The sequence below is a fragment of the Suricata suricatta genome, chromosome 8 (genome assembly GCF_006229205.1).
Source record: "Suricata suricatta isolate VVHF042 chromosome 8, meerkat_22Aug2017_6uvM2_HiC, whole genome shotgun sequence".
NCBI classification, from domain to species: Eukaryota; Metazoa; Chordata; class Mammalia; order Carnivora; family Herpestidae; genus Suricata; species Suricata suricatta.
The window spans coordinates 106459958-106482385 of NC_043707.1; the positions used below are offsets into that span (position 1 = coordinate 106459958).

The following is a 22428-nucleotide window of genomic DNA, read 5'->3' on the forward strand; positions in this document are numbered from 1 at the left end:
CTCTGCACTGACAGCACGTAGTTTGCTTAGGATTCTCTTGTCTCCTTCTCTCTCTGCCTCTCTCTCTCTCTCTCTCAAAAAAAAAAAAATTTAAAAAAAATACACACTCATATGTATCCGGAAATCACAATATTTTTTAATTTAGCTTAAATAATTTTAAATATTTAAAAACAAGAATAATCTTAAAAGCATAACAAATTTCAGCTTTTTACTTAATATTTTTATTTAAAAAAATTCAAACTTGTGCTCATTTTGGCAGCACACAGACTAAAACTGGAATGATACAGAGAAGAATCAGCATGGCCCCTGAGCAAGAATGACACACAAGTTTATGAAGCATCCCATATTTTTATAGTTTGCAATATATTTTTGAAAACTGAAACAATATATATATTCAAATTTGGTACTCTCTGAATACAATTACATTTTCTTTTTAAATCCTATAGATCATTATAATAATGAGTACAAGATATAATCATGACAGAGGATAGAAAAGCAGGAAAGTAGAACTTAAGAAACAGAAAATCTACAAATAAGTTGGTCTGCTTAAATTAAAAAGCAAAACTAATGAAAGTGAACAGACTTCACTGTACACAGAAGGCATGCATATAATTATTAGCACTATAGAAAAGACTGAATAAACAGGAAATAAGCCATCATATTCAAAGAACAGAAGTAAATGCCAATATAGATGTGTGTATATTTGTTCCTAATATTATCAAGTATTTAGCCAAATATAAAGTTTTTTTTTCCTCCTGTGGTTTAACAGTGAAATGATCACAGAAAACAAAGAAAAATGTATAGGTTTAATGTAAATTACTTTGAAATTTGATGCTAAAACGGCTAAACATTTAAGCTGGTTGAAAATGATGAAACAAATGGTCACTAGCAAGAATAAAGATTAAAATTATTTTACTGATTAAAAAAAAGTAAGAAAAAATCATATCTAAATTTAAAAAAATATATCTATAACTCAGTGCTATAGATTATAAGAGACAAAAGTCATGTTAAACAACTTTGTTAAATGTATTGAGTTACTTGAGGAAAATGACAAAGTAGAAATGAGAATTTCATGAACTTGAAACAAAATATAGGTTCTCACATATGGGAGAACTAAGAAAAAACTCTAAATTTTAGGCATTAAGACTGTCAAACTTTCACCTGCAACTATGAGAGTTATGGAAACAAACTAGCTATTCTGCTATAAAGCCCCGTAAAACTAGACAAACTATATGAAGCAGTTTTCAGGCACTGGGAAAAGGCAACACAAAAATGCAAACCCAGAAAAAAGGTAAACATTCCAGGGGCGCCTGGGTGGCTCCGTCAGTTAAGCGTCCGGCTTCGGCTCAGGTCATGATCCCACGGTTCGTGGGTACGAGCCCCGCGTCGGGCTCTGTGCTGACAGCTAGCTCAGAGCCTGGAGCCTGCTTCCGATTCTGTGTCTCCCTCTCTCTCTGACCCTCCCCTGCTCGTGCTCTCTCTCTGTCTCTCAAAAATAAATTTAAAAAAACATTAAAAAAAAAAAAAAAAGGTAAACATTCCAGTTGTCCCAGCCCTCTGCTTGCGAATGATTTTCTTGCAGAGGCATAGACAGCTATAGTTCACATAAAACACAGTAGTTCCAGTAGGCTGAGAAGGCACAGGTTAGAATGCAAGGTAGCCAATCAAACACACACTGAACATATACATCTAAGAAAGACCACAGGCTAGGCCATGAAAGAAGTCTCAAGAAATTTCAAAAGACTGAAATACTATAAAGTATGTTATCTAAACACAACAGAACTCAAAATCAATTACAATTTTTACACAATTCCCCAACATCTGGAAATTAAACCACATTTCTAAATAAGCTATTGATCAAAGGTGAAATGACAAAGGAAACCAGACAATATTTTTAAAATGAATACACAACGTATCAAACTTTATAGTCTGCAGCTAAAGGAGTGCTTAGAAGGAAATTATAGTTTTAAATGCTTACATTAAAAAAGGAAGACCTAAAATCACTAATTTATGCCTTTACATTAAAAACTGGAAAAAAAGTGTTATATGGAAACCAACTTGACAATAAAGTATAAAAGAAAAAAAAAAAAGAATTCTTCCCTCAAAAGAAAACCGAAAAAAAAACCCAAATTAAAATTTAAAAAAATACAAGAAAACATAAAAGTAAAAGCAGAAATCAATGACTGAAACACTATCAACTATAACTCAATTAAAAAAAATAGGGACAGAAGAGCCCTGTCATGAGTTCTTGAGGCAGCCTCAATGGTTCAAAACATGCTTCTAAAAAGAAATCAATGACAAAAAAAAAGAAGGGAAGAAAAGAAAGGAAGGAAGGGAAAAAGGGAAGGAAGGAATGGGAATTAACAAAGATGAAAGGGGGTTCTTTAATAATATTAATAAAATTAGTAAAAATCCTAGTAAGATAGGGGCACACAACTGGCTCAGTCAGTAGAGCGTGTGACTCTAGATCTTGAGGTCGTGAGTTCAAGCCCCACATTGGGTGTAGAGTTTATTAAAAAATAAAATAAAATAAAATAAAAAAATCCTAGTAACATAAATCAAGAAGCAAAGGAGAAAAAACACAAATTACCATTCTTAGGGGAAAAAGATGGGCTATGACAACACTTCAACAGACAACAAAAGAATAAGGATACCAGAACAACCTGTGCCAATACCTTAAATTAAAATGTTCAGAAAACATCTTACCAAAATTGACTTAGGATATGGACAAAATGAATTATGCTAAGTGACATAAGCCAGACATAAAAGGGCAAATACTGTGTGATTCTACTCACATGGAATACCATAATAGGTGAATACATAGAGACAGAAAGTACAATAGAGCTACCAGGGGCTGGGAAAAGGAGAGCATGGTAAATTATTTCTTAAAGGCCACAGAGTTTATACTGGGGGGATGAAAAAGTTTAGAAATATAATGGTGATGGTTGTACAACACTGTGAATGAACTTAATGTCATTAAGTTGTATATTTGAGAATGTGTATAATTCAATGGCAAAATGTTATATGTATTTTATCACAATTTTTAAAATAAATACTAATTCAAACAGAACACCCAAACATAAAGGCTAAAATAATAAAACTTTTAGAAGAAACCATTGGAGAAAATCTTCATGATCTCAGGACAGACAAGGATTTCTTGGACCGAAGATGAATACTCAAAAACTGAACTCACAATAAAAAATTAAAATCTACAAGCTGAACAACATCAAAATTAAGACCTTTTGCTCTTTGAAAGATACCATTACAAATATTTTTTAAAAGGAAGAAGGCAAGCCATAGATTGGAGGAATATAGTCACAACATATCTGACAAAAGATCTGTATCTGGAATGTAAATATCTTTTACTCAGTAATAATAATAAACCAAACAATTCATTTTAAGTGAGAAAATGACTGGAGCACACATTTCACAAAAGAAGATATACAAATAGCCAATATGTACATGAATAACATGCTCAACACAATTTTTCATCTGGCAAATACAAGTTAAAACTACAATTAGATACCACTACCCACCCACTAGAATGGCTAAAATTTAAAGTCTGACCATAACAAGTGTTAGTATGGATGTGGGCCAATTAGAACTCTCAATATCACTAGTGGAAGTGTATAAAATGATAAAACCATTTTTTGGAGAATTATGTAATGGTTTTTATAAACTTAAACAAACACTTAGCACTTACCATTTGATGGGAAGACAAAAACCAAAGAAATCTGTTTGGCAGTTTGGCTCTTTCACCTTTTAAAAGGTTAAAAATATTTTAGCCAAAAGAATTTCTACACAGCAGACATAATGAAATTGACACTGCAATATAAGGAAATCAAAGCAAGAAGATGTAAAAAGCACATCTGCACTATGTATTCATTCTCTGTTGAATAATAAATTAACACAAATGTAGCCACTTTAAACAATAACTTTCATTATTTCAGTTTTTGCGAATCAAAATTTTAGGCACAGCTTAGCTAGGTCATCTGTTTAGCACAAAATGAGACATTCACAGTGTCGCCTAGGTTGTATTTTCATACGGAAGGCTCAGCTGGGGAAGAGTCCACTTCTAAGCCCATTAATGCAGTTGGCTGAATTCATTTCCTTGTGGTTGTAAAACTGAGGGCCCTAGCTGCTTGCTGGATCTCCACTGAAAGCCATGCTTACCTCTTAGAAGCTACTGCAGTTCCTTGCCACATGGGCTTTTCCTACTTCATCAACCCAGTACAGCCTCTATGACGAACCTACTAACTACACAAAGTCTTATATACCATAAAATAGTCACAGGAGTGATATCTTATCACCTGTACTATGTTCTGTTGGTTAGAAGCAGTCAAAGGTACTGTCCACATTCAAGGGGAGGAGGAACACACAAAAGTGTGAACACCAAGAGGAGGAGGAAATCATGGGGGCCACCTTATATTATGTTCACCATACATGACTATAAAGAAGAGTCACTGTCAAATAATCCTAAACTGAAATCTATAGACTACCTGAGACTAGCAACATATTAAGATTTAATATGAACATACTGCTATTGTTGGTTTTCTTTACAACATCCCAGCACTGAAAAGATTAAAGAAGATCTTAAGAAATGTTAGAAGGCCCTATACATTGCTTTTAAGAAATGGTGAAATTGAGGGGTGCCTAGGTGTCTCAGTTGGTTAAGCATCTGACTTTGGGTCAAGTCATGATCTTGCGGTTCGTGGGTTCAAGCCTGGCATCAGGCTCTGTGCTGACAGCTCATAGCCTGGAGCCTGTTTTGATTCTGTGTCTCCCTCTCTCTGTGTTCCTCCTCTGTTCGTGCTCTGTCTCTCAAAAACAAATAAACATTTTTAAAAAACTGTTTAAAAAAAGAAATCAGTGAAACTGCAATAAAAGTGACAGTAATTTATAAGATGATATTTAAATTTTTAATATATTTTATTTAACATAATATATTCAAAATATAATTTCAATATATAAAATATTAATGAATTCTTTAACATTATTTTTTCCTAGTTTTATTGAGATATAATTGACATAAAAAATAATACCATTTATTTTTTAAAATCTTAATTATGACATAGTGATTTTGCTGAAATAAAGCCAAGGAAAAATATAGACATTTTAACAATTTATAAATTGCTTGCTTTTACTTTATTGCTCAGATGAATACCTATGTGATCCTTGATAGTTTGCCAACTTTCAATCATATAAAAATTGATCATGGAAAAAACTGATAACTGGTTATAACATCTGTCTGATTCCCTCATTAATGATGACAGGTTTTATTTTTTAAATCTTTTTCTGCGTAATATGCCCAGATAGCAATTATTTTGTGTCTTATTAGAATAAGTTATACTGACTAGTTATGTCCTTAATTATTTAAGAAACAAAGGCTCCTCATGAGCCATGTGGTTATTTAAAATTGGTTACCTTCTTCTATGGTTATTTTACACTGTTTTATTGTCACCTTGGTAAAAAAAAAAAAAACTGGGTATTATTTCTCAAGCACCGACACTCCTATCTTAAGCATTTTCACTGACAACTCCTTGAAGGTTTGCCTTCCCAAAATCAGATCCTAAATATAGAAAACAATAAGACTTTCCATATATTTTTACTAAACTAAAATATTTAACTAAAACTATCTTAGGGATATCCCAGAGGATCCTGGAAAAATCACAATGTGTCCTTTCAAATGTACTAGAAATACTGAGATTTGTTATTTTACTTTTGATAAGTTTCATGGGGAAAGTTCTCAAATCAGAAAAGACACTCAGCCCTCCCTAGTTTAACTTTGGACAGGTAAAATTAATATAAACATCCTAAGCCTTGTATAATTTATGGGAAGCTCCTCCTAGAGATTTGTCAACACCCTCATTATACATAAGATTTCTATTTACAAGTCTCGATGGTGTTTTGCCAGATTTTAGGAAATAATAATCTAGTGTTTTCAGTCTTAATTTCAATTATTATTTAAAATGCTTGCGGTGCCCGGGTGGCTCAGTTAATTAAGCAACTGACTCTTGATCTCAGCTCAGGTCATGATCTCATGAGTTCATGAGTTCAAGCTCCACACTGGGCTCTGGGCTGACCATGCACAGAAGTTGCTTGGGATTCCCTCCCTCCCTTCCTGCCCCTCTCCCATTCTTACTCTGTCTCTCTCAAAATAAATAAACTTAAAAAAATAAATAGGGTGCCTAGGGTGGTTCAGTGGATTAAGCCTCAAACCTTGGCTCAGGTCATGATCTCATAGTTCATGGCTTTAAGACCTGTGTTGGGCTCTGTGCTCACAGCCTGCAGCCTGCTTCACATTCTGTGTCTCCCTCTCTCTCTTCCCCTCCCATGCTTGCACTGTCTGTCTCTCAAAAATAAATGTTTTTTAATAAAAAAATTTTTTTAAATAAAAATAAGGAGCGCCTGCATGGCTCAGTTGGTTAAGCAATTGACTTCAGCTCAGGTCAGGATCTTGTGGTTCATGAGTTTGAGCTTCATGTCAAGCTTTGTGACAGCTCAGAGCCGGGAGCCTGCTTTGGATTCTGTTTCTCCCTCTCTCTCTGCCCTTCCCCCACTCAAACTTTCTCTCTCACAAAATAAACATCAAGAAAATAATAATAAAATAAAAATAAAAAATAAAAAACAAATTAAGTAAATAAAAGTAAAATGCTTACTGGGGCACTTGCTGACTCAGTTGGAAGACTCTTGACTTCAGGATCATGAGTTCAAGCCCCACAAGCCCCTTATATTTAAAAAAAAAACTTTAAAAAATAAAAAAATAAAATGCTTATTTGGTAACAATCTTACTTCTAAAATTTGACTCTTTTAGGTTAATCTTGTAAGTAGATGTCTAGGACTTACATCAGACTTACTAATAAATCTTTTACTTGAGATGCTTAGGATAGCCTTGGTATATACATTATGCCATAAGACTATTACATGTTGTATGTCAAGATTTTTTTCCTCTGCAAAAATTATGTTCATTTATGTTTTATAAATCAGCTATAATATTCACTGTCTTCTTTGAAAAGAACTACTCTTAGTTCTTAGAAACACTTCACTAGAATGTTTTTGAATTGGCTTTAAAATTCTTTTAGTATGCCACAAAAACAATTCTCTGGTTAGTTGCATTATTCATGTTATAAACTCTCATTAGACCTATCACATTTAAAAATCACCAGTAATAAACTGACCACAGCTATTTTAAGTCTTTGTCATCTACAGAGAGATTCTATTTTACACAGATACTAGTCTGAAGGATCTGAAATAAACTACAAGCCAAATTCATTTTTTAAACAAAGGATTGTCTCAGAGCCCCCTGGAAAAGAACTGTAGCAGGTATCTCGAACTAATGACACTTCAGAGAATAGACTCTCGGGTAAGAGCTTCTGATACCATCGCATGGACAATTGGACAACTTCCAGACCATTCCACGGGACTGAGTCAGAATTTCCAAAACTCTTTTTAGTTGAGACGCAGCCTACTAAACTAAATCCAGTGAAATAAAAATTAATTACACAGGACCAAATGAACTAATGAGAGATGAGTATAGTGATTTGTTTGGAATACTGTCTTAATGTCTGTTTTCTAGATATATAAGGAAGTCTACTCTCCTCCTTCTTAAGCTATCTAACCTCTAAGACATTTCGTAACCTTTGCTTTTGTAAATGCAACATTCCTGAATCATGATTCTCAAAGACTCTCTCCCCAGTGAGATTTGAGAAAGTCTTGCTGAATTTACTTACTGAATGCCTTTAAAATATCATTGTAAAAAAAGATTATATAAAAAATATTTGCCTGAAATGTCATATTTGAGAATGATGCTTCCTTATTTAATCAGGTATAATATGCCACTCTTAAGAACTATAGTTGGCTTTATGGAACCAGTAGTTATAAAAACCTCCCAGGAAAACTGTCCTGGTACCTAGCTTTCCAGAGCCCAGCCTTCTAGGTGTAAGGAGGGTCACTTCCTGAAAGCCCCAGGACCTTTAGGACATTTGGGGGATACTGAGAAAAGAAGAATTTACCCAAATGTATCAGAACTGCAGATGAAATCTAATCCAGCATATTTCTTAATCTTGGCTTTCTAGACTCAAAATACAGATAGTAGAGGGGCACCTGGGTGGCTCAATTGGTTAAGGGTCTGGCTCTGGATTTCAGCTCAGGTCATGATCTCACGGTTTGTGAGTTCACCCCCCACATCAGACTCTGTGATGACAGTGCAGAGCCTTCTTAGGAGTCTCTCTGCCCTACCCTGCTCACACACACACACTCTCTCTCTCTCAAAATAAATAAATAAACGTTAAAAAAAACAACAACAGGCTTTTAAAGTTCAATCTGAGGGGCACCTGGGTGGCTCAGTTGGTTGAGCATCTGGCTTAGGCTCAGGTCATGATCTCGCGGTTTGTGGGTTTGAGCCCTGCATCAGGCTCTGTGCTGATAGCTCAGAGTTCTGTGTCTCCCTCTCCCTCTGACCTTCCCCTGCTCACATTGTCTCTCTCTCAAAAATAAATAAAACATTAAAAAAATAAAATAAAGTTCAATCTGAGATTCTTTACAAAACTCCCAGCAAAGCAAATTAAAAAGGTCAACATGGAAAATTAACATTATTGCTACCCCTTAACTTAATGAGACCAACCTTGTTTTGTGATCAAGAATAATATTTGATATTGCGTTAGATCAAAAGGGTGAGACTATAAGGAAACTTGGTATAAGCAAAGAAGAGACAATAATCATCTAATGGAAAAATATGTACTCTTTAGAGAATACATTACTTGTTCTAGCCTTTTATTGCCTTTCAGCTATTTTACAACTCTATAAGTTATAGATCATTGATACCAATACAAATAGTTCTTATCTACAGATATTATAAATAAATTCTGTAGAGCTGAGGTTCAAATGACTTCCCTTCTCCCCACAGAAAAATCCAGTTTAGTAACCATTTATATAGTTCAACATTTCTTTATACATATAAAGCTATGCTTCATTCACTTCTCTGAACTGACTGCCAATATCTGCCTGGTATTCTTTAATACCGAACTAGACAAAATATTTAACACCTTCATTTTTTAAAAGCAATAGCTTCACAGGGAACCTGAGTGGCTCAGTCAGTTAGACATCTGGCTCTTGGTTTCAGCTCAGGTCATCATGATCTCACAGTTCTTGGGCTCAAGCCCCACATTAGGCTCTGCACTGACATCACACAGCCTGTTTGGGATTGTCTCTTTCTCCTTCTCTCTGCACCTCCCCTGCTCGCTCACTCTCTCTCTCTCTCTCTCTCTCTCTCTCTGAAAGTAAATAAACATTTTTAAAAACTCAATAGTTTCACACAATTATTTTTGTAATTTGTTATTATAAAACTATATAGACCTCAGGATAGGAAAATAGAATTTGTTTTATTTTACAATTTGTTAGCATTACATAAAAATCTAACTCAGTATCTCTATTTGTGTTCTTGTTCCAGGACAAACAAATGTTAGGAACAGGCCTAAGTGCCCACTACATATTAAACTGTATACCAGGCCTCAAGGACAGAGTCCTTGCATGTTGCACACCATACAATATATATCCTGACCTCATGGAGCTTACCATCTGCTATGGACCAAATAGTACCCTATCACCCACAAAGTCATATGTTGAAGCCCTAACCCCCAATGTGACTATATTTGGAATGAGGGTCTTCAGGAAGTAATTAAGATTAAATGAGGTCATAAGTGTAGCATCCTAATCTGAAAGGACCAGTCACCTTATAAGAAGAAAAATAAAATCTCTCAAACACACATACCCTTTCTCTTCCACTCCCTCTACTTTCCTCCAAAAGGCCATCATGTGAGCACACAGCAAGATGTGTTATCTGTAAGCCAGGAAGAGAGCCCTCTCCAGAACCCAATGCTGCTGGCACCTAGATCTTGGACATCTGGCCTCCAGAACTGAGAAAATACATTTCTGTCATTTAAGTCACCGAGCCTGTGGTATTTTGTTATGGCAGCCCAAGCAGTGGCAGAAGACAAACAACTAATTCTTTACAACTGCTATAAAAGCTATGAAGGAAAAGTACAGGGTTTAATGGAAGTACATTCTGGGAAATCCAACTTAGTCAAGGGACAGCAACATATGGGTGAGGTCAGAAAAGCCTTTCATAAGCAAGTGAGATATAAGCAGACATTTGACGGAAAGTAGGAGCCAGCATGGTAAATATGAAAGAGCATTCCCAATCCAGGGAACACACTGTGCAAAACATGGAGACAAAGATAGGAACCAGATTGTGTATATAGTTTCATGGGCCATGTCAAGACTTTCAGGTGTCATCCTAAGAGCAATAAAAAATTCACTGAACAAGTTCACATAAACATCTAATAATCAAATCTGCACTTTAAAAGGCTTTTTTCTGGCTATTGTGCAATAGATGGTAACAGACTGGGGCTAAGCAATGCCAGACAAAGAAAGACTAGTTAGGAAGGTATAGCAGTAGCAGAGCCAAGAGATTACAATGGCTTGGACTATATGGACATACCAGTGGTAGTAGAAAGTAGAGGAAATTAAGAGATATTTGAGAGGCATATAGAAAAGAGTAGTAGGTATAACGAAGAGGAAAGTAACAAGAATAACAAAGTTTTCTATCAGAAAGTGATGCCATTTAGTAAGCTAAAGAATATGAAAGGAGTAGGTTTTTGAGAAAGACAATGACTTCAGTTTTATAAATGCTAAAGTTGAGATATTTTTGTGGATATTTCTGTGTGATGTCCTCGCAGATTACAGTGAATTGGTAGCTGTGAGGTCTAGCTAGAGATAAAAGTGTGAGGATGACTAGCATGACAATAGCAATTCTAAAAATAATAGTGGCAAAATGGGCTCTCAAAGATTTTCAATTTTCAAGTCCTATGTCCACATACTTATGGCTCACTGACAAACCACATCCATTTTTTAACAACAAAGTGGGTCCTGCTAGAAAATTAGCAATGACTGTTTTTCCATCCCTGCCAAACTCTGCCAAATCTTGCCTTCTGCCTTCCCAGGAGAGAGAAAAAGAACCTAAGTGAAATAAATTCCTATAAAGCCCAATTAAAAAAAAAAAGAAGACTATAAAGTGTAGCACAAAGCTATCATTCTGGCCTTCAAAGTCCTTAAAGCTACCAAAATTTCCTGATTTTCAAAATTCAGAGAGAAACCATAGCCCTACAGCAGGCACCACAGATACCACACAAAGGGTTTATTAGGTGTAGCAGGTGGTATCTCTTTTTAGAACATTCTCCAGAAGCATTTATCCAGGCAAATGCCATCAAGTTGCATCAGAGTGGGAAAGTACACAATACTGTTTCACACATCAGTTTCACGGGGGCAAAGTTAGACACATCATATCCTTGAGCCCCAGGAACTGGCTATCTATCTGCCTATCATTGCACACACTTAGCATTTACTTTCATGCAATATCTAATGTCTAAGTCCACTGCCCAAATGAGTAAGCCAACAATACAAAAAGGATAACTATCCCCAAGGACTCTAAGAATAAAGGTCACCAATATCAACACACACACACACACACACACACACACACACACACACACTATGATGGGTGTTTCAACTACCTGTTTACTCCTATAGTCCATTCTTCACCTCCACTGAACTGCTCACAGCCTCAAAGAAATAAAGCAATGACATTTCAAGAAATATAAGGACAATTACCTTAGGTTGTAATGGGTATTAGAAAAGCTTTACTTTCTGGGTAACTAACTATTTACACTGAACTCCTAAGTGTAGGGTCTAGGTATTACCAGTGCTGACATTTACAAACAAACAAACAAGCAAAAAACCTATTTGAAAGGAATTGCCAAAGGAGTTCCCCCTCACAGAGCTGGGCAAGGGAAGCCATTCAGTGCTGGTCCAACTGAGAAAATGAAAACTATTATACTCCCATAGCTTGGAAAACAAATACAAATAACTTTAGAACTTTATTTTCTCAATTCTTTTTCCACAGATATGTATACTTTTTAAATTTTTTTAATTGTTTTTTTAACATTTATTTATTTTTGAGAGACAGAGCATGAGTAGAAGAGGGTAGAGAGAGAAGGAGAAACAGTATCCGAAGCAGGCTCCAGGCTCTGAGCTGTCAGCACAGAGCCTGAAGCAGAGCTCAGACTCATGAACCGTGAGATCATGACCTGGGCCGAAGTCAGACGCTTAACCAACTGAGCCACCCAGGTGCCCCATAAATGTTTATTTTTTAAAGTTTATTTATTTGGGAGGAGGGGAATATGTCAGGGGAGACGCAGAGAGCGAGGGTGAGGGAGAGAATCCCAAGCAGACTCTGCACTGACAGTGCAGAGCCTGACACAGGGCTCAAACCCACAAACCGTGAGATCATGACCTGAACTGAAATCAAGAGTTGGGCACTTAACAACTCAGCCACCCAGGTGCCCCTGTATACTTTCAATAAGATTATCACCTCCTCTAGTCTGATAGGAGTTAGGTCTGATAGTTCTCACATTCTAGATTTTTTTTTAATGCCCTGAAAAATATCAAGGTGGGCTTAAATATGAAATAGTTTTCTAAAAATTAAAGTGATTTTTATTTCAGAGAGCTATACCTAAAATAAATGGTATGAGCCAGGCCAAAATAACTTGGTTAAACTTGCCCCAACAAAGCCGTTATCATTATAGGCCTGGATTTTCTCATTCCCCATACTGAAATTTAGTTGTTCTCTTCCATTAAGTGACCAAAGCCAGTCATGAATATCCTGTGGCTTTTCTAAGGTACACTATTTATTGTTCATTTAACTTGGTTTGGGATCTAATGTTAAAAAAAAAAAAAAATCTATAGGCCCTAAATATCATTGAGGCCAACTCACCAAACTGAGGCTTAACCCCTAACCTAATTGCACTTATAACCTCTTCCAGAAATGTAGTCTTTATTGGCTAAGAATTTTCTGGTCAGCACGAGTAAGTGTCATCTGTCACATGTGCCCTCCCCACCCCTCATAGGAATATGAGGTAATCCACCTACTAAAACCCTTTTATCCCCAAATGTAGGTGACCTCACCTCAAATAACTCTTTTTCTTGTTTATAACTTCCTTGTTCTGCCTTTAAAAACCTTTCCATTTCTATATCCCTTTGGAGCTTTCCTCTCCTTGTTAGGTGGGATGCTGTCTGGCTCATCAATCATGTAATAAAGCCCATCATAAATCTTAAAATTTACTAGGTAGAATTTTGAGTTTTTAACACTAATTTGTTTTTCTAAAGAATTTAAAGTTTCTAACAGGTAATTATGACCTGCTAATAATAAAAACAATAATAAACTACTGGGTTTTTTTTTTAAGTTTACTAATAATAGACATTGCACTAACTTCTATAACAAAGAGCTGAGGGCTTAACTGCAGTCAGTATGCTATACACTTTACATGCATAATCTTTTACAGATAAAATGAGGTAACCAAGGCTACTGGGGACAAACTGTCAAAGCTCCTAAGGCCAGTATTTCCATATGTACCTAGATGTGTGTCTTCCATTTTTGCCTATTCAAAAACATCCCGGCAAATGATCCTTCTTCTCTCACATCAACTATTCCTTCTCTACTAGATAATTTCATTGACATACAAACATAATGTAAAATTGCACATCTACATTTTAAAAAGAGGGGGAGGAAAGCTCCATGACCTTTTCTAGTTATCACCTGATTTCTATGATCCTCTTTTCACCAAATCTCTTTGAAATAATAGTACTACTTCTCTCCAAAATATCAGAAATGAGCAAGAATAATTAAATGAAACTCTATATTCCTTTCACTTGAATTTTCTTTTTTCTCTCCCTTCTCCTCTTCCTCTCTCTCTGCATACGTATGCACACAATTACTTTTAGTTAATTAGCTGAACCATTTGAAAGTCATTTGTACACACCAGAACACCTCCTCTCCCAATTACTTAATCCACAATTAATCCCTAGCCTAACAACACGGGAGCACCACCACACAACCATCACACTAAGAAAGTTTAACACTGACACACACCCACCAAAAAAAAAAAAAGAATGAAAGAAAAAAAGAAAGTTTAACAGTTTAACACTGACACAATAACATTATTGAATAAAATTCCACATTCAAGTATCCTCAAATGTCCCAATAATGTCCTTCAACTATTTTTTAAATTCCGGGATCAAACCAAGAATCAAGCACTGCATTTATTCACCAAGTCTATTTTGTCTAGAATACATCCTTAGTCTTTTTTTTTTTAATCTTTTACAACTTCAACATTTTTGAAGAGTCCAGGCCAGTAGTTTCTACAGATTGCCCCCTGTTACAACTTCTCTGTTTCTTCTTATATTAGATTGAGTTTAAATATTTTTATCCCAATTATTAGATAATACTATCTCTCATTCTCTCTTGAACCCACTTGAACCAAGTTTAAACCCACTACTCACCAATACTGCTCACCAAAGGTCACCAATAGGGAATTTCCTATTACTAAATCCAAAGGTCAATTCATTTTTTTTATATACAGTTTCTTACCAAGTTGGTTTCCATATAACACCCAGTGCTCTTCCCCACAAGTGCCCCTCTATGACCATTACCCCCCTTGTGCTTCCCCCTCCCTCTTCAGCCCTGTTTGTGCTCAGCATTCAAAAGTCTCTCATGATTTGCCTCACTCCCTCTCCCCAACTCTTTTCCCCCCTTTCCCATTCCCATGGTCTCCTATAGGTTTCTCCTGTTAGACCTAAAAGTGACAACATATGGTATCTGTCCTTCTCTGCCTGACTTATTTCATTCTTTAAGTATTCATCTTACATAACCTGTCAGCAGCTTTTGACATACTATCTTCTTGTGGCTTTGGAAACACCACTCTCCTCTGGTTTTCCTCCAACCTTACTGGCTACTCCTTTCCAGTTTTCTCTACTAATGGATTATTCTTTCTCCCTAACCAGTAAATACTCAAGTGTCCCAGGACTCAGTCCTTCTATCTCTTCTCTCTAGACTCACTCCCTATGTCAATGATTTTCTAACTAGCTATGGTAAAGGACCAGGTGAAAATTTTAATCCATCACAACACAAACCACTATAAAACACAATAAATATGAAATAACAGAAAAATGATCAAATGCTTGAAGGTCACAATATCACTTGCTTATTCTAAATTTTTGTACTTAACTCACAGAAAATTGATAACAGTTCTATAATCAACCACCAGTGAGCTGATCACATTTGGGTAGCATTTGTTTATCGCATCCAATCTCACAACTTTGAATATCACTTACATGTTGTCAATCTGCAAATGTATATCTCCAGATTGGCTTTCACTCTTGATCCCCCAGTTCATATATACAATTGTCTTATCAACACCCCTTCTTGGATGTCAAGCAAACACCAAAGTCCTAATTCTTCTAACAACTCCCACTTCTGCTCCTCCCAAGAACAGTAACAGAAAACACCCTGTTCCATTCACATATTCCCCATCTTACTCAGTAAATGGCAACCATATTCATCTAGATATGCAGCCCTAAAATCTTGTAGTCACCACCAATTCTTACTTTCATATACTAAAATTAACTATCAACAAATATTGTCAGCTCTCTTTTCAAAATATCTCCAGAACCTAACCATTTCTTATCACCTCAGCTGCTGCCACCCTGTCTAAGCTATCATGATCTTGAGTGAGTTTTGTAACTGTTTTCTCATGTACTTCCCTGCTTTCACTCCTACATTCCCTACACTCTGAATAAGAATTAACATCGTTAAAACCTAAGACAACTATTCAACAGGAAAGAAAAGTTGGAAATGGAGCTGGGACAACAGCTATCCACATTCTGAGGAATGAAATCGAATCCTTACCTTACACCATATATAAAAATTAAACTAATAATGAATCAAAGACCAAAAGTAAGAGCTAAAACCATAAAACCTTTTTGTAATGTTTTTATTTATTTTGGGGGGAGGGATCTACAGAGAGGGGAGACAGAGGATCTGAAGTGAGCTCTGTGGGGACAGCAGTGAGCCCAACGCAGGGCTCGAACTCACAAACCATGAGATCATGACCTGAGCTGAATTTGATGCTCAACAGACTCAGCCACCCCAGTACCCCCAAAACCATAAAACTCTTAAAAGGAAACAGAGGTAAATCATCACAACATTGTTCTGTTTTCTTAGATTCTGTATTTGCCTATTTGGACTTTTTTTTTTTTTTAAGTAACCCATACACCCAACATGGGGCTTGAAAAATCAACACCAAGATCAAGCGTTGCATGCTTGACTGAGCCAGCCAGGCACCCCCCATTTGGCATTTATTAATCATAGGGCTAACAGCCAAACTTGTTTATATCTCCCCTGCAATCCAGTTTTTGTGAATATGCAAAAACCCTATTACAAACCTTCTGACCAATCCTGAGTCCATACTCTCAAGCCAATTTATCAAACTCTCACACAACAGGCCAATATTCCCCTGCCCTGCATCACTCAGGCCCAAGTACCAGACAACTAAAAACCACCCCTATAGTCCAGAACCTACCACTGTTTTTCAAAATAGCCAGTCCTAAACTGGTTACCCTGCCTGGCCTTTCCTGATCTGTAGAAACCCCAATAAAGGCTCTGGTTTAGGCTTTTCCCTTGCTCCTTCCTGCCTCGTAACCAAATCCGGTGCTTTCTTCATGTGGCCTGCATGGTGTGGCATGCTCTTTTCTGCTGGGGAAACTTTAAGTAATAAATTCTTCTTTCAATAGCATTAGTCTCTCTCTGTGTCATTACTTAGTTACCTTCATGTATTAAGGCCCAGAGAAAAAAAAATTAGACCTTGAATTAGGCAATGGTTTCTTAGGTATGATATCAAAAGCACAACCAAATAAAAAGCAAATAAACTAAACTTCATCAAAATTACATATTTCTGTGCATCAGAGGTCACTATCAAGAAAGTAAAATAACCGGAGTGCCTGGGTGGCAGAGTGCCTGTGTGGCTCAGTCAGCTAAGCGTCTGACTCCTGATATTGCCTCAGGTCGTGATCTTGCAGTTGTGAGATCGACCCTGTGTTGGGCTCCACACTAAGTATGGAGTCTGCTTAAGTGTCTCCCTTTGCCCCTCTTACCTGCTTGCATGCTCTCTCTCTCTCAAAATAAATAAACTTAAAAATAGGATAAGTTCAACTAAGGAGGTAAAAGACCTGTACACTGAAAAAGAAAACTACAAAACATTTGTGAAAAAAATTAAAGAAAGCAAAATATCCTATGTTCACACACTGGAAGACAGTACTGGTCAATCTGATAATATTACCCAAATTGATCTATAGATTCAATACAATACCTACCAAAATCCTAATGACGTTTTTGCAGAAATAGAGAAACTCGTCTGTCATTCACATCGAGTCATAAGAAACCCTAAATAACCAAGACAATCTTTTTTTTTAATGTTTATTTTGAGAAACAGACAGAGCACAAGTGGGAGGGAGGGAAGGAGAGAGAGGGGAAAAAAGGGAGGGAGAGGAAGAGGGAGAATCTGAAGCAAGCTTCAGGCTCTGAGCTGTCAGCACAGAGCCCAACGTGGGGCTCAAACTCGCAAACCTTGAGATCATGACCTGAGCTGAGGTCAGATGCTTAACCAACTGTGCTACCCCAGTGCCCCAAGACAATCTTGAAGAACGAAGTTAGTTCTTTTTGATACCACACTTTCTGATTCAAAACTTACTACAAACCTATAGTAATATCAACAGTGTGGTAGTAGCATTAAGTATAGGCATTTAGACCAATGGAACAGAGAGCCCCAAAATAAATGCTCATACATATGGCCAAATATATAAAATATATTTACTCCAACAGAGTAAAGAAAGTTTTTTTTAACATATGATTCTGGGAAAACTAGATACTCATATGCAAAAGAATGGAGTTAGACACTTACCTTATTCCATAAACAAAAATTAACTCAAAATAGATCAAAGATCTAAACATAAGAGGTAGAACTACAAAATTCTTAAAAGAAAGAGTTTTCCTTAGGAGGAAATCTTTAGGACACCAGATCTGGCAGTGATTTCTTGGGTATGACATCAAAAGCACAGATAACAAAAGAAAAAATAAATCAACTGGATTTCATGAAAATTAATATATTTTATGTGTGCAGCAAGGACTATCAAAGAAGTGAAAATGCAACCCAAAGAATAGGAGAAAATATATGCAAATCATATATCTGATAAGGGTTTAATATCCAGAATATATAAAGAACTCCTACAACTAAACAACAAAAATAAATAACCCAATTGAAAAATGGGCAAAGAAATTTATTTCTCCAAAGAAGGTTTACAAATGACCAATGAGGACATGAAAAGATGCTCAGTATCACTAGTAATTAATAAATATGAATACTGTTGTGTCCTCCTCCTTATATGCTCTGTATGGAAAAGTTTCTAAGACATTATTTTATCACTGTACTATTTCCTAAGAGTTTCCCAAATCTTAGCAAAATCATGGTGGGTGTGAATGCAGGTGCATAAAAATACAGCTTTCTTGGGCCCCAACATGGAGATTCTGATTCAAATAAGCTCAGAATCTGCTGAGAATTTTAACAAGCATTCTAGCAAACGGTGCAGCCACTCTGGAGAACAATATGGAGGTTCCTCAAAAAGTTAAAAACAGAACCATCCTATGATCCAGGAAGTGCACTACTAGATATTTACCCAAAGGATACAGATTTGAAGGGGTACTTGCACCCCAAAGTTATAGCAGCATTATCAACAACTGCCAAACTATGGAGAGAGCCCAAATGTCCATCGACTGATAAATGTCATATATGTGGTATATGGGGCATCTGGGTGGCTAAGTTGATTAGCATCCAACTCTTGATTTTGGCTCAGGTCATGATCTCATGGTTCTTAAGTTTGAGCCCCACATCAGGCCCTGCACTGACAGCACAATCTTGCTTGGGATTCTCTCTCTCTGCCTCTCCTCCCCTCAAAATAAATATTTAAAAAAAGATGGGGGCACCTGAGTGGCTCAGTCAGTTAAGCATCTGAGTCTTGGTTTTAGATCAAGTCATGATCTCACAGAATGTGGGTTAGAGCCCCATATCGGGCTCTGCACTGACAGCACCAGGTCTGCTTGAGATTTTCTCTCCCTCTCTCTGCCCCTCCCCTGTTCATGCTCGCTCACTCTCTCTCTCTCAAAATAAACTTTTCTTAAAAAGATATGAGATATATATATATATGTATGTGTGTGTGTATATATGTGTGTATACATATATATGTGCGCGCGCGTGTGTGTATACACACACACACACACACACACACACACACACAATATGGAATATTACTTAGCCATCAAAAAGAATAAAATCTTGCCATTTGCAAGTTGGCTGGAGCTAGAGTGTGTTATGCTAAGCAAAACAAGTCAGAGAAAGACAAATACCACATGATTTCACTCATATAAGGAATTTAAGAAACAAAACAGATGAACATATGGGAGGGGGGAATTCAAAGAAAGAGGCTAACAATGAGAGCCTCTTAAAAACAGAGAATAAACCGACAGAGGTTGATGGAGGGAGGTGGGCAAGGAATGGGTTAGATGGGTGATGGGTATTAAGGAGGGGACTTGTTATAATGAGCACTGGGTATTGTTTATAAGTGATGAATCACTGAATTCTACTCCTGAAACCAATATTGCACAGTATGTTAACTAACTAGAATTTAAATAAACATTTGGTGCTGGGGGAAGAATTTTAACAAGTATTCTAGATGATTCTGATTAGCCAAATTTGCAGTGCTGCCCCAACAGAATTCTTAGAGAAAAAGCAAGCCAAGAAAACATAAGAAATTAAAGTCCAGGGGGACTTTAAGTATTATTAAGTATTATTTACCAGTTTCCCTGGCCCTAAAACCAGAATAGAATAAACAGGTGAAAGAAAACCTTATTCCTACCCTGAATCCAAACTTAGCTGCTGCCCTTACCCCAAACTATCGGAAAAGTTGGCCTCTCCCTAGTACCATGTTATGGGACTGATGTAGTTGCTAAGAGTTTCAACTTGAGCATTCTCAAAAAGTTTGAGTCTGTTAAAAAAACAAACAAAAAACATATACACAACTTGGCAAATCCTAAAACACAAGTATAAAACGGTGATGGGTACTTAAGTACCCATTTTTCCCAAATGCTAGGCAAAAACTGAGACAGAGAAGAGGATGTGGGGTGAGAAGGGATGGGGGGAAAGGGGAGGTTCTGACCTAGCAAGAGAAGTTAGCTGGCTCACCGGCTTCCCTGACAGATAAGAGTCCACAAGGAGAACACACACACACACACACACACACACACACACACACACACACACACACACAGAGTGAGATTCCTCCAAATAACACTGAGAACAGTGCCCAGGAGGGATTCCTAAGCAGGTGTTCATAAACATAATCATCAACTTACAAGCTGCCTCTTCTTGGAAGACTCAACTCCTTCTGAAAAACAAAGCACAAACACAAGTTAGACAGAAATAAAAACACCTCTAAGTCCTACAGGTCTGCATTAAATATCCTACAGCATTATCTTAATAATGGCAAAAACTAAATATTTCCAAATGATAATTTCTTCCCTTATCTTTTAAATTCAGTGAAATAAAGACCAGTCAGGTTGACCATCACCTCTGTATTCTTCCTCCGAAAGTAAGGTCTCACAGAGTACTTGCAGCATTTTCCCCACTAGATGGAACCATCTCACCAGTGGAGATTATTCCAGATCCTCAATGGCCCAGCCATTAACTGTCAATGAATCGTAAAGGATTCACCTTTCATTAAAAGGGATATGAAAGGAATGACATGGAATTTTTCTCTAATTAGGAAACATTTTAGACAAAGAAGTACAGAAAATAATATAACAAAGAGATGACTATACTCACCACTGGCTTTGAGAACAGTTAGGTCCCTGTGACTTGCTTACAAAATATTAGGTCTCACATCCCTAAGTCCCCACTTAACTATTCTAAATATTTTATCTTTGCCATATGTCTTTATATTTTCTTACACATATGTTCATAAATAATTTTGTTTCATATGCTTTGAAATTATGTATTTAAAATATTATAAGTATTCATCTGCTGACTTCCACATCAAGAACTGGGAGATTCACCCATGTGGATATTTTTCACTTTCACTCATTACTTCACTCTATAAACTTATTTTGTCAACTATTTACAATATTCATTTATCCATTCTCCAGGAAACAAAGTTAATTTTCTCTGCATGTTTTTCTTCTCCATCAGAACAATGCTCCAATAAATAGCCTGTACTTGGTTTCTCAAGCATATAATAAAAAGTTTCTTGAAATACATAGATGTGGAAGTGCTAAGTCATAAGTATCAAAACTTACTCCCAAAAATGATTATAACAATTTACCTTCCCCCTCCAACTCTTCCCAGACCTGTCTCCTAAACTCCTGAAACTTCCAACCAGTTGCCTACTCAACATCTCAAATCCAACATGTCCCAAACTGAGCTCACGTTTTCCACAAAAACTGATTCCAACCACAGCCTTTCCCCTCTCAGATGATGGTATTTCTATTCCTCTGGTTGTTTAGACCCAAACCCTAGACATCTGAACTCCTCTGTTTTTCACATACACATCACATCCATCAGGAATTCTTAAGGGCCCTAGCTTTAAAATATATCCCGAATACAACCATTTTTCAGACATGTATCACAGACATATACACTTAGAAGCTCTTAAAAACCTGAGATTTAGTCATGTTTTAGATATTAGAATGGGGAAGGGGGAAATAGTAAAGTAATCAGTATAGGGGCACCTGGGTGGCTCAGTTGGTTAAGTGGCCAGCTTCAGCTCAGGTCATGATCTCACGGTTCGTGGGTTTGAGCCCCGCGTTGAGTTCTGTGCTGACAGCTAGCTCAGAGCCTGGAGTCTGCTTCAGATTCTGTATCTCCCTCTCTCTCTGACCCTTCCCTGCTCGTGCTGTCTCTCTCTGTCTCAAAAATAATAAAAACCATTAAAAAATAAAATAAAATAAAAATTTTTAATGCTCATTTATTTTTGAGAGACAGAGAGAGAGCATGAGTGGGATAGCAACAAAGAGAGAGGAGACACAGAATCCAAAGCAGGCTTCAGGCTCGAGCTGTCAGCACAGAGCCTGACTATGGGCTTGAACCCACAAACTGCGAGATCATGACCTGAGCTGAAGTCGGCCGCTTAACCTACTGAGCCACCCAGGCACCCCTAAAAAAAATTTTTTTTTAAATAAAGTAAACAGCATAAGGGCACCTGGGTGGCTCAAACATCTGACTTCAGCTCAGGTCATAATCTCATGGTTTGTGGGTTTGAGCCCTGCATCAGCCTTTGTGCTGACAGCTTATAGCCCGAAGCCTGCTTCAGATTCTGTGTCTCCCTCTCTCTCCCTCTCCCCCTCAAAAATAAATAAAAATGTTAAAATAAAATAAACAGCATATACATATTACATAACAATATAGAACACCCTCAAAAAAAGACTGGGACAGC

At 36.8% G+C, this 22428-nt stretch overlaps 1 protein-coding gene and 1 non-coding gene across 4 annotated transcripts in view; one reads left to right on the forward strand and one right to left on the reverse strand.

Annotated features, from left to right (window-relative positions):
• Positions 1 to 22428, reverse strand: part of MAST2 (microtubule associated serine/threonine kinase 2) — a 196886-nt gene that overhangs the window by 101986 nt on the left and 72472 nt on the right. For all 3 annotated transcript variants that reach the window (XM_029950007.1, XM_029950006.1, XM_029950009.1), the window contains exon 4: positions 20354 to 20385. In XM_029950007.1, coding sequence (XP_029805867.1) covers positions 20354 to 20385 — 32 coding nt within the window. The remainder of the gene's footprint in view (positions 1 to 20353; positions 20386 to 22428) is intronic.
• On the forward strand, positions 244 to 351 carry LOC115300509. Its single transcript, XR_003912681.1, has one exon. It is a non-coding gene; the product is annotated as a U6 spliceosomal RNA (small nuclear RNA).